This window comes from Varanus komodoensis, unplaced genomic scaffold (assembly GCF_004798865.1).
Source record: "Varanus komodoensis strain SLA01 unplaced genomic scaffold, ASM479886v1 scaffold52, whole genome shotgun sequence".
NCBI classification, from domain to species: Eukaryota; Metazoa; Chordata; class Lepidosauria; order Squamata; family Varanidae; genus Varanus; species Varanus komodoensis.
Window position 1 is genome coordinate 4,234,249 of NW_025336114.1, and position 19,721 is coordinate 4,253,969.

A 19,721-nucleotide genomic window follows, 5' to 3' on the forward strand; every position below is an offset into this window, starting at 1 on the left:
GTGCTCATGTATGGAGAAACATTTTTTTTCACAAAAAATATTAATTTGAATACCAAACATGTTTACACAGAAGTAAACCCCATCGCATTCAATATGGTTCACACACTGGTAAGTTTCTTACATGATCTAGATTTCAGAGTTTAGAGCAGATATATACCCAGGAGTTCTGTTTTCTGCCACCAGACATCCAAAATGTTTATAAAGCTTATACTATGAGGCTTCCAGACAGTGGGTTCCTGCTGCTACCAATGAAAAGGTTCTTTTTCTCCTTATTTTCCATAGTTAAAAAAAGGATGGAAAAAGCTATAGAAAAACAAGTGAGGATTAGAAATGAAACACGTTTGTCTAGATTCCAACCTTTTTAATGAGGCATGACAAAAACCTTGCCTTTAAGCACCTCTGTTGTATACATATACCAGATTAATATATACAGACCAGATTCATGGAAGGCTTTATCGTCTCTTGCTCAATTGCATCTGGTGAAGAAACAGTGGAGGGGGATAAACCAGCCAAAGTATTCGTGAGATGCATTTTACCTCCTAGAGCTGCTTCTTTGGCAACCAGCCAGAAGCAGCAAGTTTCCCTGGGTAAATGGGTAGTGGGGAAAGCTAGCAAGTCACTTTGCTAAAACCTGCTCCTTTTTCCATGCTGTCTAGAACAAGCAGGAGAAACAAGAGGGTACAGATCTAAAGAAGTGCCTTGAGGGAAGCTTTTTTATCTGGAAAGTGCTACGTATTGTTCTGTATTTTTGGCAGCACAAGGCTCCCAGAGAAGACGTCAAGGAGGGGTGTGCGACAGAGAGACCATGTTTTCACATGGATGAAGAGTGTGTGTGTGGGGAGATAATGGGTAGCAGGGCATGCAAGCGAGAAACGAATGTGTGGATGCGTTCGTGTTAAGGGGAGCATCTTATACTCTGCTTCAGGCAGCAAAATGTTTTCGGCCATCCAAGGGAGAACCTACCCATTATCTCCGCCGAAGACGTAAATGGCATCACGATAGGCGACCACGGTGTGTTTGCTGCGACTGTCAGAACAAGGGGAAGAAAAAGTGGCCGTTATTATTTCTATTCCTCCCTCCCGGTCTCCTATAATCTGGCCGTCGCCCGCAAGCCCCATTCGGTTTCCCAGTTTCTGCAGTTCCTCTCCTCACCGGGCTCCGACGAACTCATCGCAGGGCGGAAGGCGGCGCCACCGGTGCACCGTCTCGAAGGGCCCGAAGTTCAAAGTCAGGTATTCGACGCTGTCCGAGCAACTGTGGTCGAAATCCACGCTGGGAGCCACCTTGGAGCGCTCGCCCGAATCTGCCACCGCCACCGCGGCCGCCATGGCCCGCTCTGAGCAGGGAAGAGAAATGCTGCCGGTAGCGACCAGAGGCAGGCACCAACTACATCTCCCAGCATTCACTCCCACTTCCGAGAAACTAACGCTGTTCTTACCTCAAATCGGACTACTATTCCCAGCAAGCTACGCGCGTCCTGGGGGGCGAATTTCCGGTCTGATTGCAAGCGTTAGACTATAGGAAGAACGGGGAGGCGGGGAGAAGGCGGAATTGTTAGCTCAGATTTTTTAACTGGTACCCTCAGATATGTTGGATGTGTAGTCCGACGCAACTGGAGAGCATCGGTTAGGAAAGGATGGCTTAACTGGTGGTCGGGCAATTGCCGTTGTCTCTTCGCAAACTATCAGCTATTTCAGAGATGTCTCAAAGAGGAGACCATGACAGCACAAAATTTTTAAGTAGGAAGTACTCTTAGCAGTCTTCTTGGATCACATTGACGACCTTTCTAGCCCACCACAATGGACCTGAGATGCTTATTTTATACTGGTATAAAGTAAGAGGCACTTCAGTGGAAATATAACAAAAAATAAAGCATTTAAGAGCTTAAACTTCACGTTAATTTAAATATGTATCGTGCAGATGAGCCTAACCTTTTTTAAACTTCCAAATAAGTACATGCAGTTCCAATTTGGCTTACCTATTTCTCACCCAGCAGATCTCTTAACCATCACAGGTGGGGGCAGCTGAGTGGGAAGGGTTAAACTTCTCTTATGCACACATGTCCCAGTCCAGATCCGGACTTCACATTTCTTTAGCAATAGGAGGTTGGTGACTTCAGTGTCAGTGGGGAAGTGTCTCTTCCGGATTTCATTCTGAATTTTAAGAATCTAGCCCTCTTAACTGACACTATCCCCAAAAGAGGTTAAGCAGTCTGAAACATAGAGCAGATACACCACCCCACCAGCCATTGTTGCTCATTGGAAAACATGAGAGGGGCTCAGCCATAGTGTGTTGTTTAGTCCTTAATTAAATAGCAAAATTCCATTTGCTCTAGAGGTTCCAATAAACAGCCTTTAATTTTATCTGAGATGCCAAGTCCACAGCAGGTCACAGACTCAGTCTTACATGAATTGAATCAAAGACTCCAGGTTGTTAATAAAGGAATGACATGACCTGGGAAGCTCAAGCAAAGGGTTTAGTCAATTCAGGCTTAATGTCATTGTCATGTAGCCTAGTTTACTAAAGGTACTACTACCTAGTGCCTGATGTAGTCAAAAGCCGTTCATTAGGTCATCTACCATGCTCATTGCAGTTTCCAGGACTATCTGGGCCTCTGAGGCAAACTTTTGGTGTCTGGAAAGACCCTGAAGTAAGATTATAAAAAGTACCCTACATTTTGCAAAGTGTGTGTGCTTCATGCAAGTTGTCACTGGTAGTGAGGCGTTCTTTTTCTTTCCTTAGATGTTACAGGCTTACCAAATTCTTCTCAGAAGTAGTTACAGCATGTGTGTCAATGCCTGTATGTTTTGTGAGAGGCCCTTTTGCAGTATTACTTGTTTGCCAAGACACTGTGTTGTTTCCTGAGGTACAATTACACCTTGTTGTAAATTGCCCAGGCAGCTTTGGCTGAAAGAAATAGTTGACTAATTTTAGTCCAACATCAACCAAGCTTAATGTCATTTTGGACTAATTTTAGCTCAACTGATTTCAAAGAGTACATTCTAAGTATAAGCTGGATTCAACTCAAGGCAGCTTCTTATGGAATGTGAATATAAGGTAGCGGGCAGACAGCATGCTGTGGATGCAAAGTATACAATATAGTCCTGCCATATACCAATGCACACAACCCATGCATGCACCTAAGGACATATATGATCTGTGGAATGGTTATTAACAACAGAAAGAAAGCAAGATGGAACAAAATCTTGACAATACTCCCAATATATTCCAGACTTTAGGATTTTGAGTCAAGGCAGCCTCAAGATTTAGAAGAATTTGTCCTAAGAATGCCCAGGCAGATGTTACAAATAAGACATGAACAGAACAATTTTGTGGTTATTAAATACTAAAGGCATACCCATATTTTATTATTAGGATCAGTGCTGAGCCATTTTCGGTGTCTAAGCCTTCCAAGTATTTCCTCTGTGATGGCTGTCAAACCAGCTCAAGGTAATGAATTACCTAATTATGCATTTATCTGTCATTGAGAACTTTCATATTTTGTAGTTTTCAAATCTATGTATTCATTTAGGGTAAACCCCATTGAACTCAAAATGACTTAGTTTTGAATAGAGATGTTAACCATTGTTTAAAGCACCAGACTGGCAGTCTAAAGTGGTAAGTTAATTTACTATCTCTTGTATGCATGTAACTAATGAAAATCTTTGTTGTATTAGTATATACACAGGATAGCTATGATAAACCCTTGACTGGCTAAATCAATTGTACTCAAGTTTTCTGAATGAGGCAACTGTGGATACGTTTTTGCACAGAATGGCCTTCGCATGTAAAATAAAGCAGACTGTTTGTACACTTAGAGTTTATTAAGTTTTATATGTACAGAAAACACGAGCAATATTTATATAGTTCAGTTTCTAAAATGGCATTTGAACTGATCTAATTTGTTTCTTTATGTGAGAGCTCCTTAGATAAATTCATATAAAAATTAGGAAAGTTGCTTTCATTTTCTTTCATCAACATACAGCATAAGTGTAGGACTATCAAGCATTAAGTTAAAGTGGCAATAAAAATTTGAGGTACTCTAAATCTGTTCTCTAATATGCACAGTTCTTTCTCATAATAACCTTAAACTATAGAACTAAATGAATAAGGGGGAAAAGCAATTTCTAGTGCCCTAGATAATAATTTATGTGCCATCCTGAGTTAACTCCCGAGTGTGCAGTTTAGTTTAATGTACTCCACAAGATGGAGTTATGATTTTTGCAGTCCTTTTAGGTAAAAAAAAAAGTCCTTTTATGAATGCACCTTTGACATCCTAAACAACAGTGAGGGAAGAGATGCAGAGACCATGTAAGTGGAAAAGGTTTAGTCCTCGCTGTTTGAAATTGGCTGTATCGCAGATTATGCTTTTTACTAATTGGCCTTCTTTTTGAGTTCCCTAGCAGGTACAAAAGAAATAAAATGAATTTTAGATGCTGTAATACATCATAGCTAAGTAGGATGGTGTCTTTCTCAAAAAGATACTTGATGCCAACAGGTTGTATATGATTACCATCCATTTCAGTGGGTCTGCTCCAAGCAGGTCTAATAATGGCTGTAACCCAAGGTTTCAGGCAACCAACAATTTCTATAAAATATTTCAATGTCAATTTTATTTTTATTTTAAAAATAAAATTGATTTATAAATTCTATCAAGCCTTCTCAACTAGAACCCATCTAGCTACATGGATTCTTGTTACCACAGATAACATGTAGGAATAATGTAAGCAAATAGGATGGGAACCTTCACAAGAATATATTGGATATAAGTGACCTTGAGCACAAATCATTCTAATGTATAGACTCCTAATGATGCTAAATTTCTATTGTGTTAGAAGCTACACTAGATTTTATGCTACCCAGTAGATTGGGTCTCTCATCTAGTTCAGTCCAGTATTATCTGTTTACCTTCTTTGCCCACAAGGAAATAATAAGCACAAAGACACACTCATGGCTAACTGCTCTTCTGAGCTCTCTGCAAGCTGAATTGTTTTGGCACTTCACATTAAAAATCTTTATGCAATAAGCATTTAAATAGACTATGCTGTACAATGGCAGATGTCTTAAAATTATACTGGTATAGACTGTTGGTAGATTAGTGAGGTTGGCTTTTTATACTACACAGAAAACTATTAGATATTGCTGATTTGTATTTAGATAAAGGTGATAATGAAATTATATTTATGAAATCAGGCAAAAATGCTTACTTGGTAAACGCAAGTCAACTGGTGGGATCCATGAGGCAATCCCAAAGCATTACCATCCAGGGATATCAAATCTTTTTGTTTCAACATAAGCATGTATATTTTCTTAAAAAATAAGCTTGTGACTATCAAATATGCAAAATCAAATGTGCCCTGCATATATAATAAAGAGTCTGTAAATACTTATTAATTTGGCTCAACTCTCCCTAACTCCATTAAATTATTTGGTGGGGGAATCCCACATTGGTCCTTCAATGCATAGGCTCTGTCATACAAACAGCACACAAATTAAGTCTGGCTCTTGTACTTTTCTATTCTGATTTTCTATGTTGTGCTTCTACTGTTCTTTCTCCCTGATATTGTTCTATAAACACGCAGTCCAACTTTTCAGAATTCAGGGCTGAAGTGATGACCAGTCACTGGACTAAAAAGTATTAAAATCATCAACTTCCTTTGTGACATAACAATTCATAGAGTGCCAGCCATTAACATGGCTCAGCACTCTGAATAAAGCATGATAGATGCAAAGCAGTTTTCAGAACTTACAGTAATCATACTTGCAATGACTAATCCATGGTTGGTTGTGGTCATGCAGCAGCAAGCAGGTACACTGACTCCTAAACACTTGCTGCTTCCCTAAACATTCCAGGAATGCCCCCTTCCTGAACTATCATTACACACCAGAACCTGGAAATACTGAGGTGGATAGGTGTTAAACAATGAAGAGTTATCCTAGCAACAAACCATGCATCCACTCTTACGTTATTTAATACCTAAGCAGCCTAGGGTTTCTACATTTGGATGCATTAACAACCCAGGAAACAGAAGATTGAGCACATGGGAACAAACATGTCTGCTCACTCCTGCATGCTTACCAAAACAAACAACCCCCCTCCCCACAAAAAACCCATGCCTTGTGCAAACTGGGTATCTCAGCCAAGCTGACTTCAGTTGCAACGCATGTACAGTTTCCTCCTTGTACTTTTCAAACATCGATGGGTTAAGAGGCCTTTAAGTCTGCATATGTGGTTTTGTAAGACATCATATAATTGCTAGACACCATTGAAACAGACTATCTGAAATCTTATACCCCCCACCCCCAATGCCTTCTGCAATAAATAAATGAATGGAATAATTGCCTCAGTTTGGTGGAAGACAAAACAGGCATAACCTGTACCAAAGGCACTACTCAGATTCAGCCATGCAAGCTCCATAAAATACTATTTAAATACAATATAATACTTAGAAAATTTACTTCCACACTTTAAACAATGTGAAGCCAACGTAGACAAATTAATGTAGTACAACACATTATGCAAGGAAGAGAAATAGCTGTCCAAAACAGAGAACAAATCAAGAGTTGTTGATGCACTCTTCAATTCAGATGTGACTGTTAGAGAAAGTTTTAGTCCCTCAGTAGCAATTAAAGGAGGATTTGTTCTTCATGTGACCAAATGATTTTTTTTTCTCTGAATCTTTTAAAAATAAAGATACCAGTGTAAGTTTTAACAGCTTTATTCAATTTTCCCAAAAAGGGAGAAAAAGGCAAAGAGGTGTTGTGAGATGCATCGTTGCACTTACTTGCAAATAAGCTAGTAAATGTTAATTTTACTGCCCTATAAAAATACACATACTAATTTGTGAACTACAGCTTAGCCATTTTGTATAATTATTGTGTGTGAAAAAAGCAAAAAGCTTTTGAGAACTGTAGTCATGAAGTAAATAGTCAAGTTAAATACAATCAATATTTCATATAAAAATGTTTGGTTGCAAAACCAAAGTCATCAGTAACCACAGGAACTGAGTTTTTATGTAACAGGTCTGCTCAGTATGCGTGCATGATAGGTTTAGTAAAGGATTATGAAAATGACAGTCCAGATGGAAGCTATTTACCTCCATCTACAAATGGAAAAAGATTTAACTTAATTTTATTTTTCAGTTATAATCCAAATTCTTCTAAGTAGATTTCAATTCATTCAAGTCTCTATAAAAAGATGTTATATGGGAAGGTCAAGATAATTTACCCTGTGTGACACAAGTGCGAAGTGGGACAAACTTCCCAATTTCTATACACATCCACACAAACTACAAACCACGATGTCTTCCTCATTCCATTAAGCTCTGCTGTGAAAAAGTCAGTGAAGTGCCTTTTCATAGGATGAAAACTGACTTTAGGGCACCTTATTTTAATAATCACCTGGAAAGATGATCTGAAGAACAGTGTTCCCATTATGTGAATCCAGTATGCAAAGATCTATTAATAATGGGCCTTTTCTTGCCTTCTCGATAATATTTTAACCCTACATCATGTTGAGATAAGGAACAGTACTTCAAAATTAAGATAATCACATTTGTAGTATCTTGTGAATAATGGAAGGCATTTCATGTTTTTCACAAAACACGAAACAGACCAGAAAAATACTGTCCAGATATGATAATAATGCTCTGGATTTATATGCCAATGGTCTGAAGAACTCTTCTTTCATTCTCATTGAGATGGTCTGAGAACACTGCATAGCAGGGCTGCTGTGCAAACTGACATAAGAAGTCTGTAAGGTAAGCCTAAAAAGAAGACAAAGATTGTTCATTTCACATCCACTGGATACTATAATTATAAAGATTCTACAATATGAAAGAACAAAATATTAATGCAAGAAGATGATCACAATGGGTGAGTTAGCACATCACAATAAGCAACCTTGATAATAAACTATGGTGGGTTAGCTGTTTGACTGTTAACCCATGTTACTCCCAACAAATGATCAACAAATGGCTTGTTTCTTCCTTAGTACTCCCACCCACCTGCTCTCAGCATGTATCTCATGTGTCTTTGCAGCACAACAGTAGCAACCTATTTCACTAATTAGTGTATTTCTGTTTGTTAATGAAGCAGAAGGTTTTAAAAAATATTTCTTTCACTTTGGGGTAAATTTGTACAAATTCACATTATTCTTTTTCAATTTTTGGGAGATCCGCACATGTTACTTTTTTCGCCTTCAAGGAGATTTGTGCAAATGTGTTAAACTGCAATAGCTATTCTATTTTAGTGCAGTTAAGTAAAATTAAATTTGCAGAAATCTCCCCAAGAATAAAAAAGTGTTACATTTGCACAAGGCACAGCAGGAGCATGTGCTCTGAAAAGAAGCCACAAAATGGGGGAGGAGCCGATATCTCCTATTTCTGGACCAGCTGGAAACACAAGGGTTGTGTTGAAATGGTTGAAGAAAATGGCAGTGCAACACTTAAAATCAAGAGGATTAAATTGCTAAGTGGGAAATATTGTTTTCCCATGCCCTTTGGTACACCTTCTTTGGCTGCTTTCCCCCCTTCACTGGTGCTTTTCCACTGACAGTTCAGCAATTGGACTCTGGTAACTATATGCAGATTACTGCACTCTCACTTTGTCAGGTTTTTATGTATGTTCGCTACTCTACTGTGTTGCTCCCCTTCACAGCTGAAACCTACTAGAAAAGTGATTATTCAAGGCTAAAGTGCACTTGCAAAAGAAAAAAAAGTATTAAGACATTTGTGCAATTTTCAGTGGCCAAAGTTAAAAAAAACAAACAGTGACAACTGCCCTGAAGTGCCATTTGGGGTTGGTGGATGGGCTGTCACTGGCAAGAATGAGATTGTGAAGAGTGGCAAGAATTTTTGCTGTTTTTACTGAGTGGATTGCTAGCAACCCACAGTAAAATTGCTCTCTGTTTGGATGACAAGACAACTGACTGTGGCTCAAATTCCTGGAATAAACATGGTGATCTGCTGCTGGAATATAAGCCATCCTGGCTTCAGGTGCACTGGATTCAGATGACATTCTAAACCACTTAGAAAGCTTCAGCTATTGGGCAGCATCAGAATGAAATTAATCTTCATCAGCATCATGGCTAGATGGGTTACTGTGTTATGCAAACCTAGTCTGTGCTGGTTATTGTGTTGTTTGAACCAAGTCAAAGCCCTCCTGTAATCACCTACAATGACAACCCACTGTGGTTTAGTTTGATATATAAACCAGGGAGCTACTTAAGACATTCAGATTAAAATCTCAAGACGTTGGATGAAAAATGGCCCCACAATTCTGCATGGTAACTGGATATTAATGTACAAATATTGGCCTGATTCATACATAATTTCAGCCCAGAATATGTGTTGTCATTGAACTGTGGGTACAATATGGAAACCCTACTCTATGGTTCATGGTTTACCTCCCATAAACTATACTACTGACTTCTCACATGATGACCACTCACAATTTGACAGCAACACAGAATTCATACTCAAGAGTTGTCATTATGTGTGGACCAGGTCTGAGGACATCAGGCCTAGCGTGCAGTAGTGAGCTAGCATGCAAAATATTGTTTTTACTGGATTAACCTGAGTTTAAGATCCAAACAGGAAGCCTTTACAGCTGACAGTGCAGCCTTCCACTGCAGTAGGTGTATTTGAGAAGGAAGTTCTCTATTCCACTGTTGCTTGTTCATCCAGTGTAGGCTTTAAACAATCCCAAGTAAATGCATAGGTGAACCTGCATACATTCCCAGAGATCTCAACAGTTCAGAGAAACTGCAAGGTATCAGGGGAGAGTTGCTGCCCCTAAAGCTTCTCAGTCAAATGAAGCTATGATGTTATAATGCATCTGGATATACTACCATGGCGCAGAACTACATAAACCATACTATCTGTAATTCAGCAAGTCTTAAAGAAGCAGTATGGATATATGGATGTTTCAATTTGGAAACCAGAAACTGTCACGCTTTCCTGGCACCTAAACTAGAGGCAAACTTGCCAAGAGAAGACTGGAACCACCATAGTGGACAATATTCCAAACATGACTGCTCCTACTTCCAGGTTTAGGTGATCAAACATGCTTTGAGTTGGGCAGATTGAACCCCATGTTGTAATGGAAGCTGCATTTGGCGAAAAGCAATGATACTATTTATTTTAAATACATGATACAGATTTCTTAGAACTGCATTTTAACCCCTATGATCAGTTTGTGTGCAAGTTTCTTCTAACTCTAACTTTAGTTTTAATCAACTGGATTAAGTTTCTTATAAATAAAAGTTAGCACTGTAGTTCCCTTGCTATCAAGTCTTGTCATCCAGAAATGTTTCTTCTATTTTCTTTCAGAACATATATCCTCCATGAATTTGAACAATTTTATGAGACTAGGTACAAGATACAAGTTCTCCATACAGTAGTCTTTTCTTTAAGGGCGAAACAGTTTTGAAAAGGGAGAAATACAGAGAAGTGGGAACCTTTCCCAAGCCAATCATTTTAATGCACAAAAATGTATCTCCAAATTTTTATCTATTTCACTCTGTAAAGAACAACAACATACCACTGTTTGATGAAAAAGAGAAATACAGATTATTTTTCTGTCAATGTCTTTATCTACTGGACATCATTCTAAGTGCTGAAAATATTCTTAGAATTTATCCATGTTGCTGCTAATTATTCCAAATGCTACCTGAACACATACCCTTAAAACAGATGAGAATGACATCAGTATCATTCTAGATATCAAAGTCAGTTTTTTTTAAAAGACAAAAGGCAACTGTAATAAAAACTACCTGTAGGTCTATTTGATACAGAGGATCCTTCAGTGCATCTGGATCATCTTCCTCATCATCTTCATAATAATCTTCATCTGTTAAATAAACCATGAGCAAAATGAAGCACAAGGCAACTACTTATACAAAGTTAAAGAAATTTAAGACCCAGATGTCTTTCGAAATAGTTCCAATGAATACAGAAACTGGTCTTAAGAACATAATGGAACTGCTTAAACAGGGTTGTATTTAAGGAATTTGTAGCAAAACCAAGGTAGTCTACATTCTTGAAACATAATTCAGACTTCAAATGAAAACTTCCTGTTATCTTGCTTCAATACTTTTCATGTGACGGGGAAAAGAGAATAATCTTGTTTTTCAGCATACAATGTATTATCTGGAACTAGTTTAAAACCATGATGCATATAATGATTTCCCACTGTCTGGAACAAAGCAAGCACTTCCCGCTCTCTTATCTGCATTGTTTGACTTTGATTCCAAAGGATAACATTTTATTTTACTTACCAACATGTATGACATTGAAAACCCATCTCCTTGCCTAGCAGTTAGTTGGATCTTTTTTTTACTAAGACTTAGGTTCCCATTAACTCACCATACTTGTTTGTGGCAAGAAGATCTGACAATAGCTGGCCTGTTAACCCTTCCTCCTCTTCCTCCTCCTCATCTTCTTGATCTTCCCACATATCATTGGATTCCTCTGTTAATTGAGGGAAAATAACACATGAAAACTAATTTTCAGTTTGTTTTTCACCACCCAACAACAACACTTAACAGGGTACCATATTGCTCAAACTGGAATTTTCAGAGCTGTAGATTTCTAAGCAAGCAACACAGTACAAAGAAAGCTGCAATTCTTGCCAAAATGAAAAATAAAAATGAACCAAAAAAAAAAAAAAAAGAGAACAAAAACCCTTAAGTCAAGCAAGGAATATCTGAATGCATGCTTGTATCCCAATACTAAGCACATACACATAGAGATAAATGTAATTGAGTATTTACTGCCAAGCTTCAGATTGGTAATTTGCATATATCTGAGTAAGAGCAATGAATAATGTGGATTATTTCTGGTCACTGAATGAGGAAAGTAATGTAGAATATTAAGATCATCAAAAATAGAACATATAGGTGACCTTTAGACAGGGCAGACCTCACTCTGTGAAAAAAGCACAATTCCCTGAATTGTTGTCTTGTTAATGCCTAGCTGATAGTCACATGCTGCCAACCTTCTACATGCTCATTTGAAAAAAAAATTAAGCCACCAAATCGTGTGCTAGACATTTAAACTATAGTATTTTCAGAAAAATCTTAGTTAGAAAAATTACAGAAAAATCTATATAAGTGACCCATGCAGTGCTGTGGGCAAAAGATGAATTTTATTTCTAGTGTACTTTTTCCTCCAATGAGCTTACAGTGGTGTGCATGGTTTGTGTGTTGCCATCCTGTGAGATAGGTTAGGCTAAGAGGCAATGACTAGCCCAAACATGAGAGTCATGCATGAGTGGGAATTTGAACATGGATCTTTCCAGACTTAACCTGACATTTCTATCTGTGCTGGCTAGCACGAAAGGCAGCCAGCATAAAAAGTGACAAGTCACACCAATATAGTACCTTGACTCCATTCTGCTGCAGTTTGTCGGGAAGCATTTGCTTCCATTGCATTAGAAAGTTCATTTATTATCAACTTTAAGATTTTAACTAACAAAGGAATGTTTGTCCAGCGTTCAGGATCTAAGGAGAGAAAAAGAAATGTATTTACATTTATATTAAGAACTCTTAGAAACGTGCTACAATAAATATACTCGCACAACTAACTGAAGAGGTACAATAACAGCAGTGGCAGAAAAAAACATGCCTTTCAACACTAAATATGCACCATATTGCCTTTATGATGAATATCTGATTAAAAAGTAGAGTGTATTTATTTATTTATAAAATTTGTATACCGTCCATTACTTCTGTCTCTGGACGGCTTACAACATTAATCAGAATAAAATAACTAAATTAACTATTCCACGCTGTCTGAAAATGCAATAAAATACAAACAATAAAATCAAATTAATACATATTAAAATATCGATCGAATAAAAAGGTCTTGACCTGGCGCCAAAAAACATATAATAATGATGGCACCAGGCGGACCTCTCTAGGGAGCGCATTCCATAATATTGTGATATGTGCAGTAGCCGGACAGTTGGGATGACTCTATGCAAATTATTTTTGTACTAATTGTCACTGGAACCTATTCTTAAAAATGTAACACTTGATATATAGTACAGCAGTATTTATTAGCTGACAATTGTTCAGCTCACTAAGCATTGCCAATGCTAGTCCTCTCCTCAGCCAGACACTTAGTTGCCACTGGAAGCAGGAAGTCTGCCCAGATGAGTCCAGGCACATGAATAGGCTAGGATAGAGCATTATGCTTCACCAGTGCGATTGTTTGCAGAGGAAGTGAAGTAATCAGTGACTAGTATAGAATCTGATTAGGCTGCTGAATCAGGGACAGAGCACCTAACTTCACCAATCAAATCAGTTTCCATGCAAGTGCTTCCATTCCCTGTCATGTTAAAATATGGCCAGAATAGCTATAAACTCCACATGGCAGCAAGCCTATACAAATTAAAGAGGAAAAGGACGAAAAAAGACCTCCCTCTTGCACTGCTATCTGGTAAAGGGAGCAGGGGCCAGAAGAGTCAAGCAATTAGGGTGGTAGAGGAAAAAGTGTTTCTAGCCTGCATTAAAAAAAAATCTGCTTTTAAGATGCCCCTCTATGAGTAAAATTCAATAATATTAAGTTTCTTGCAAGTCAGGAATGTTTGAAGGCTTAGTAACAAGCCTGGCAAATATATTGAAGAGTTATAGCTATTGTTAACTGTAGGATTATCATTATACATTGGTATGAAAACCAGAAAGATAGCCACCCATATGTACATGCACGACAACAGATTTGCCAGTGACAAGTTTCATTGATCTTGATGTGACTTATACATATTACATTAAATGTTAAAACCTTTAAAGCTATTTCTAAGTGTCTTCTATTTGGCTTATTATCTTGAGAGACTATTTCAAAACCTACTTTTGGCTGCTTTTGATCGAGTGCGAATTCCTTCTTCCATGTTAAATATTTCTTCTCCTTTGACTCTAATATCCTGGAGTCGCTTGTCATCTGTGTTGATACCATATTGGAGGAGTTTACACAGGGCTACAGAGCTGAAATTTTTAAAAAGAATGTTCTTGAAGATAATCTTCACACTTATTCTATATTTACAAAACTTGCCTACACAGAACTGAACCCAAAGCATCACTTATGTCAGCAGCGGGTGCAGAACCTTACTGAGCTCCCCAGTATAGCCTATAGAGCTTCCTAGGATTTCTCCAAGGTCCTTGGCCTGATTTACAAGCCCTGCCCTCTGAAGAAATCCTTACTGTTATCAGAGATAACATCTTGCACACCACTCTTTCTCCCCTTAGCAGGGGATAGAATGCATTGGCGATGCAAGAACAAGGGTCTTGCCCAGCAGTTGCAAGAATTGTCATTCTTCCCAGAACTGAGCACTACACAAAACCAGGGACTCTGATGGCACCAGAAAGAACAGTGTTCTTTCCAGGGCCATTGGGCACCTCATGAAGCAAAGGACTTCCTTTGTTCAGCCTGCTCTCTCAGTGCTGGCTGATTCCTTTTCTTTATATGAGAGAGACATGGGACTCTTTGCTTCTCCCAGCATGGATAAATGCTAAGAAGAAAGAGAGAATAATGTCAGTGGGTTAGACCATCCCCAATGAACATCATCAACCTGCCCTCCCCAGCTTCCACACTGTACTGCACCCCTGGATATGCTTGCTCTTCAGATGCTTAGCAAGGCTGACCCATGGCTCTTAGTAAGTTCAGTTCACTTACAGTGATCAAGTACAATTTCCTCAATATCTCTTATCTAGTTTGAGAGGACAACTGGTTAGTTTACTGAATCAATATCTTTAATAGCTTTAACAGAGCTTTTGATGGAGACAAATCATTTGTTTTCTGACAGATGCCATATTTAAATGTGTCCCTGCTAAATAAATAAATACACTGTTTGGGAAGCTGGCCTGCATTTTCACAGCTGCCAAAACTCCATGCTCCCAAAACTGGGGTGGCTCACCCTTTTCTACCTTCTAAGCATGCAGAGCCTGAGGAAAGGATTGAAAAAGTGGGGAGACACTAAATTTTCAGGTCCAAATAAAAAGGAAAAACCTTGAGGATCACACTGGGAAAGGGTTGATTTATTTACTTATTTTTATACCACTCAATAGCTGAGGCTTGCTTACAGCTTGCCATTTAACCTATTTGTAGCCTTGCTTTCTTAATGTCCTTGAACGGTGCTTCCACTACCTTGAAAAGAGACACCAACCAATGCATTGACAGGGCGGCACTGCACATTTGGAATACTAATGACCAAGAAAAAAAAAAAAAGAATAAAGAAAGCAGATTCTTTAAAAGTAGTCAACCATTAATACCCACTCCAATGTGCTGCTTGGACACTTAGAAGAGGCTGTAACTGGTTGTTGCTTCAAGCAGCACAAAAAGCAATTAAAAAAAAGTAAAATGGGAAATTGGGAAAAATTTCCAGACTGCAGTTGATGTGGGAAAAGACAAGTCCTGCCATGGAGTCTGGAAAAGTCCCCTAGGGAGCTCTGAGGGGGAAGAAAGAGGGGACAACCCACAGTGTACCTAATCATTTGTTGGGTGCACTGCTTAGGCAAATCACAGGTTAAACACATTTGTTTAACACAGGTTAAACAAATTTTCATTATGTCTGAGAACTTTATCTCTAGTCACTACTGTTTACAGTAGTGAAAATACAAATTCAGGAAATATCAATATAACTATCTGCCCCATGTCTTCTATAGCAAAGACAAACAAAACAATTTGTTCATATGCCTTTTAACTCCATTGTCATTTAATGGCCCAACCACCTCCCATGATGGTTTCTTGCTTCTGATATATTTAAAGCATTATTTATTGTTAGCTTTTATGTCATTAGTGGTATGTTCCTCGAAAGGCTGTTCTGAATCTCTTATTATTGCTTGCATTTGGAAAGACCTCAATTTCCTAAAAGAAGCCTTCTTTTCTCCTTGACACTGCTTAATAACCATGCCAGTAACCCTCTTGGGACATGCTATCATTTCTGACTTGCAAAATGTATCCTAGTTTGTGGTTTTGAGCAACCTCTAAGCATTCTAAAGAGATTTATCCTTCTTTACTTTTTCAATTTTTGTTTTACCAGTTCTCTCATTCTGGAGTACGCTGCTCTTTTGAAGCCCAGTTTGACTCTTTAGCAATTCCCAGTTAAATATAAATTAAATTTGATAGCACTATGGCCACTGTTTTCATTTCATTCATTAATATTCACAACTTGCATTAGGTTTTGGATAGCACCACAAAGGATTAAATCCAGGGTCACCTTCCCTCTGGTTGATTCCATGATCAACTGTTTTTGGGTACAGTCATTTAGCACAATCTGTCAAGACTGCAACATATATACATTTATTCAGTCATATGCACAATAATGTGCATAATTTAAGATGCACATTACCACAACACTTCCTTGTGCATATCCCTCTCTGATTTTGATCTACATCCTAAAATTCCCTGAAGAATTTTAGTCAGGTGAATAATAGCACATTGCCAGTACTAAGTTAGTGCTGGAGGCTAATATTTTCACCTACAGTGGTTCCATGGAGTTTGCCATATTTAAAATTTTTAAATTGACTGACGTGATGCTCTCTTTCACATACAGAGTGACATTATCCTTACTACATGCTTCCCTGTTCTTCCTATAGGGTTTTACAGATATAATTTTAGGTGTTATAATACTACTCTAAGATTTTCCCTACAAGTTACTGGGTAGGGGGCCCAGTCCTGATCCAGTGGAGGTGATTATATGTGGTCTGGAAGGGTTTGTAGTCCAGTTCAGTCATGAGAATCCTGGGGCCTAAGTATTTGTCTGTGTATAGTTATTCTTCTAATGGCAAGAAAAAGCAAGGCTGGTTGGACCTAGTCAGTCTGGGGAATGTGAAAATAAATGTGAAGTTATCATTGTCAGTTTTTTCAGAAGAAAGTGGGGGGAATGAGTCTGTAAAATGTGAATTGTTAACACCCAGTCATAGAAAGTATTGCCATACTTTTCATAGGTCTTGAATTATTGTTTTCTAAGGACTCTTTGTCTTCAATAGACCAAAGTGCCTACCAGCTTGGACTGATTGTAATTACTGGATTTTTCTCTCTCTTGATCCATGCAGTGTAGAAATACCACATAAAAGCTGCAATCAAAATTGCTGCATGCACTGGTTATTGTGATACACTGTGATAATGGGACATCTTACCTGACCTTGCCTTCATATTGACCATAGAACAAGTGTTGTCGACTCATCCACTCTGACATTACAAATTCCAGAGCAGGCTTGCCGGTGGGCCCAGGTAGGCTGCAAAGGAATTCTAATAGTGGTTCCAACTGAGAATGAACCAAGTGAGCAAATACCATGATCAAAGACTGCAAGAGAGACAAAGTAGCAGAGATATTTTTGTTTGCATTTTTCAAAGCTCAGCCACTTGTCAAATTTAAGTCAAATTAATATCCAGCAAAACTTAATAAAATAAACATTTAAGTGCAGAATCAGTCACAGATCTTCACACATGAAAAAGCGAACAGATCAGTTATGAAACACCTGTCTCCATCATTAGTATGTTAGAAATTAATCTCTTAGTTGAACAAGAGACGTTAGTTGTTCTTACTTGAACAACAAAGAATCCTAGCCACCTTATGTGGTGCTTCTCAATATAATATTTTAGTAGATGTGTCACTCAGAGTTCTATTACAGAAGCAAAGCATACACTTTTTAATTTGATCCCAAAAGCATGCAGCCACTGACACACAGAATACCTTCTGGTTTGATATTAGTGAATGCACCCATTACCAAATTGGCTTGCCTTTTACTGTCAACTGCATGTATAACATTATATCTATATACATGAAATAATGTGGCTAAGGCTTCTCAGCAAGTAGCTTACAATTACTATTTCCTCTAGTTTCTAGCCTCCTTACCTGCATTACAGCGAGTGTTTCCGCTTGTTGCATTTTACTAAGAATTGCTCTTAGAATCTGGTCCAAATTCTCTCCCAATTCACTTCCTGCTTTGGAAATCAACGTGGAAACTAATCTGCCTACAAAGGCAGCTGTGAATTCTGAGGTGCGTGGATCTAGAAGCTGGCTTACCACCTGCATCACATACCATAGTCCAGTGTGGCCTTGTTCGTCATGCCATTGTGCAATTTGTTCCAGAGCTACTGAGATGTATGCACGGAGACACTCACCACCATTCTGAATGAACAACAAAACATGCAATCAGAACTCATCCTTTCAACTTACCAATAGTTCAGTCATTCAACATAATGCATTAGTGTAAAATGAAAATATGGTTGGATTTTAAGAGTGAGGCAATGAACGGCAGAAGATGTATTTTCATATGACTGTGCTCTCTTCCTATCTACTAAGTACAGGGTTAGGGAACAAGCATGATATGCTGGACTTAGGAAGTGTATACTCTAAACATCTAAACAGTGGCCTAAAGACAAATGCTACAGTTTGGCCCTGTATGATTCTGGATGGAAAACCAGGAACCACGTGCAAGTGGTTCTGAAGTTATAAATAAGATCAATAACCTCCCAAGGACTCAGTTCTGTGAATTTTAAAAATTAAATACTGAGCTACCTTGAAATGCAAGCATGGTACCAAGAGTTGCAACATGAAGAAATAGACATGTTTTAAAGGCTTCTGTAACACATTAATTTAAATACCAAAGGATGAGTTTTGACTTATTATTTTGAATTTCCATGGAAATTATGCTTCCCTGGAAATCAAGTTTAGTGAAGTTTGCCCAATATATAGCCAAGTCCTCGCTGAACCTAAACAAGCATGCAACTTGTCCCTGAATAGTCTTCCTTAGCTACATTTCACCTTTTGAAGGGCCTCTTTAATCCATTCAATCACATACTCCAGCAAACAAATTCATCAGAAGGAAAATAGGAGCAGGTAATGCTTACTAGTTTTACTGATATTGGGGATTAAGCACAGTAAATTTCAAGTGTGAGACGTGCATCACACATGCAAAATTATATTAAGATGGGAAAAGATACCTACCTTTTCAATAATGGCATCAGCAGAAATCCAAACATGTTAATTCAGTATAAAGTGGCTGCCTAAAACACAGAAGCTTATGGACAACATATAACCTATCAAACACCTCTCTTCCTCCAAAAGCATTACCTGCATGGTAGCATGATCATCTGTATGCAGGCTACAGTGAGCCACAGCAGGAAAAGCTTGGCAGATTAAAAGCTCAGAAAGGGGAGGTTTAGTATTTCTTACAACGCTTGTTAATATGTCTATCGAAGTCTGAAAAAGAGAAAAGTTCAAAGACAGGTGACTAACTGTGAAATAAGGAGATACAGAACAACATTAGGATTAATTCATGGCACACTTTCTAAATGTGGAAAGAGTATAAGGTTATGTTCCTCTTTAGGAGGAGGTTATTCCTGTAATAAAGAGGTAAATGTGAACATTCAACATCTGAATGTTTCATATTTTTCAGTGAACAAACCCTGTTTATAGATGAGATAGAACAGGTTACATGAATCAGTATCATCATCCTAGGAATACTAAAGCAAGGTTCGTCAAGATGGTCAGAAAAGTGGCAGCTTTAATGTCTGTTGAGTTGGATCCATTGAAACAATTGGGACAAGTTAGTTATGGCTGAAGTCCAATTGATTTCAAAGGGAATCCAGTCCAACTTAACTAAATCTGGCTCTAATCCTACACGTCTCTCAACCTGAAATCAAGCTCTAATACATGTCAGGTTAAAGGTTAAATTGAGTCATGGAACAGTTCTTGCAATAAGTACATTAAGTTTA

At 38.2% G+C, this 19,721-nt stretch overlaps 2 protein-coding genes across 5 annotated transcripts in view; both read right to left on the reverse strand.

The window, feature by feature from the left end:
• Positions 1 to 1,381, reverse strand: part of LZTR1 (leucine zipper like transcription regulator 1) — a 30,243-nt gene extending 28,862 nt beyond the window's left edge. For 2 of the 3 annotated variants that reach the window (XM_044447622.1, XM_044447623.1), the window contains exons 1-2: positions 1,153 to 1,378; positions 964 to 1,026 (exon numbers count right to left, since the gene is read on the reverse strand). In XM_044447622.1, the coding sequence (XP_044303557.1) occupies positions 964 to 1,026; positions 1,153 to 1,328 (239 nt within the window). In that variant the 5' untranslated portion in view covers positions 1,329 to 1,378. Of the gene's footprint in view, positions 1 to 963; positions 1,027 to 1,152 lie in introns of all 3 variants that reach the window. The other variant, XM_044447621.1, reaches the window with a different exon arrangement.
• A 5,322-nt stretch (positions 1,382 to 6,703) lies between these two features.
• Positions 6,704 to 19,721, reverse strand: part of IPO9 (importin 9) — a 48,659-nt gene continuing 35,641 nt past the window's right edge. For both annotated transcript variants that reach the window (XM_044447619.1, XM_044447620.1), the window contains 8 exons: positions 19,078 to 19,206; positions 17,857 to 18,132; positions 17,138 to 17,304; positions 13,851 to 13,984; positions 12,383 to 12,502; positions 11,367 to 11,471; positions 10,775 to 10,851; positions 6,704 to 7,766 (listed from right to left, as the gene is read on the reverse strand). In XM_044447619.1, the coding sequence (XP_044303554.1) occupies positions 7,656 to 7,766; positions 10,775 to 10,851; positions 11,367 to 11,471; positions 12,383 to 12,502; positions 13,851 to 13,984; positions 17,138 to 17,304; positions 17,857 to 18,132; positions 19,078 to 19,206 (1,119 nt within the window). In that variant the 3' untranslated portion in view covers positions 6,704 to 7,655. The remainder of the gene's footprint in view (positions 7,767 to 10,774; positions 10,852 to 11,366; positions 11,472 to 12,382; positions 12,503 to 13,850; positions 13,985 to 17,137; positions 17,305 to 17,856; positions 18,133 to 19,077; positions 19,207 to 19,721) is intronic.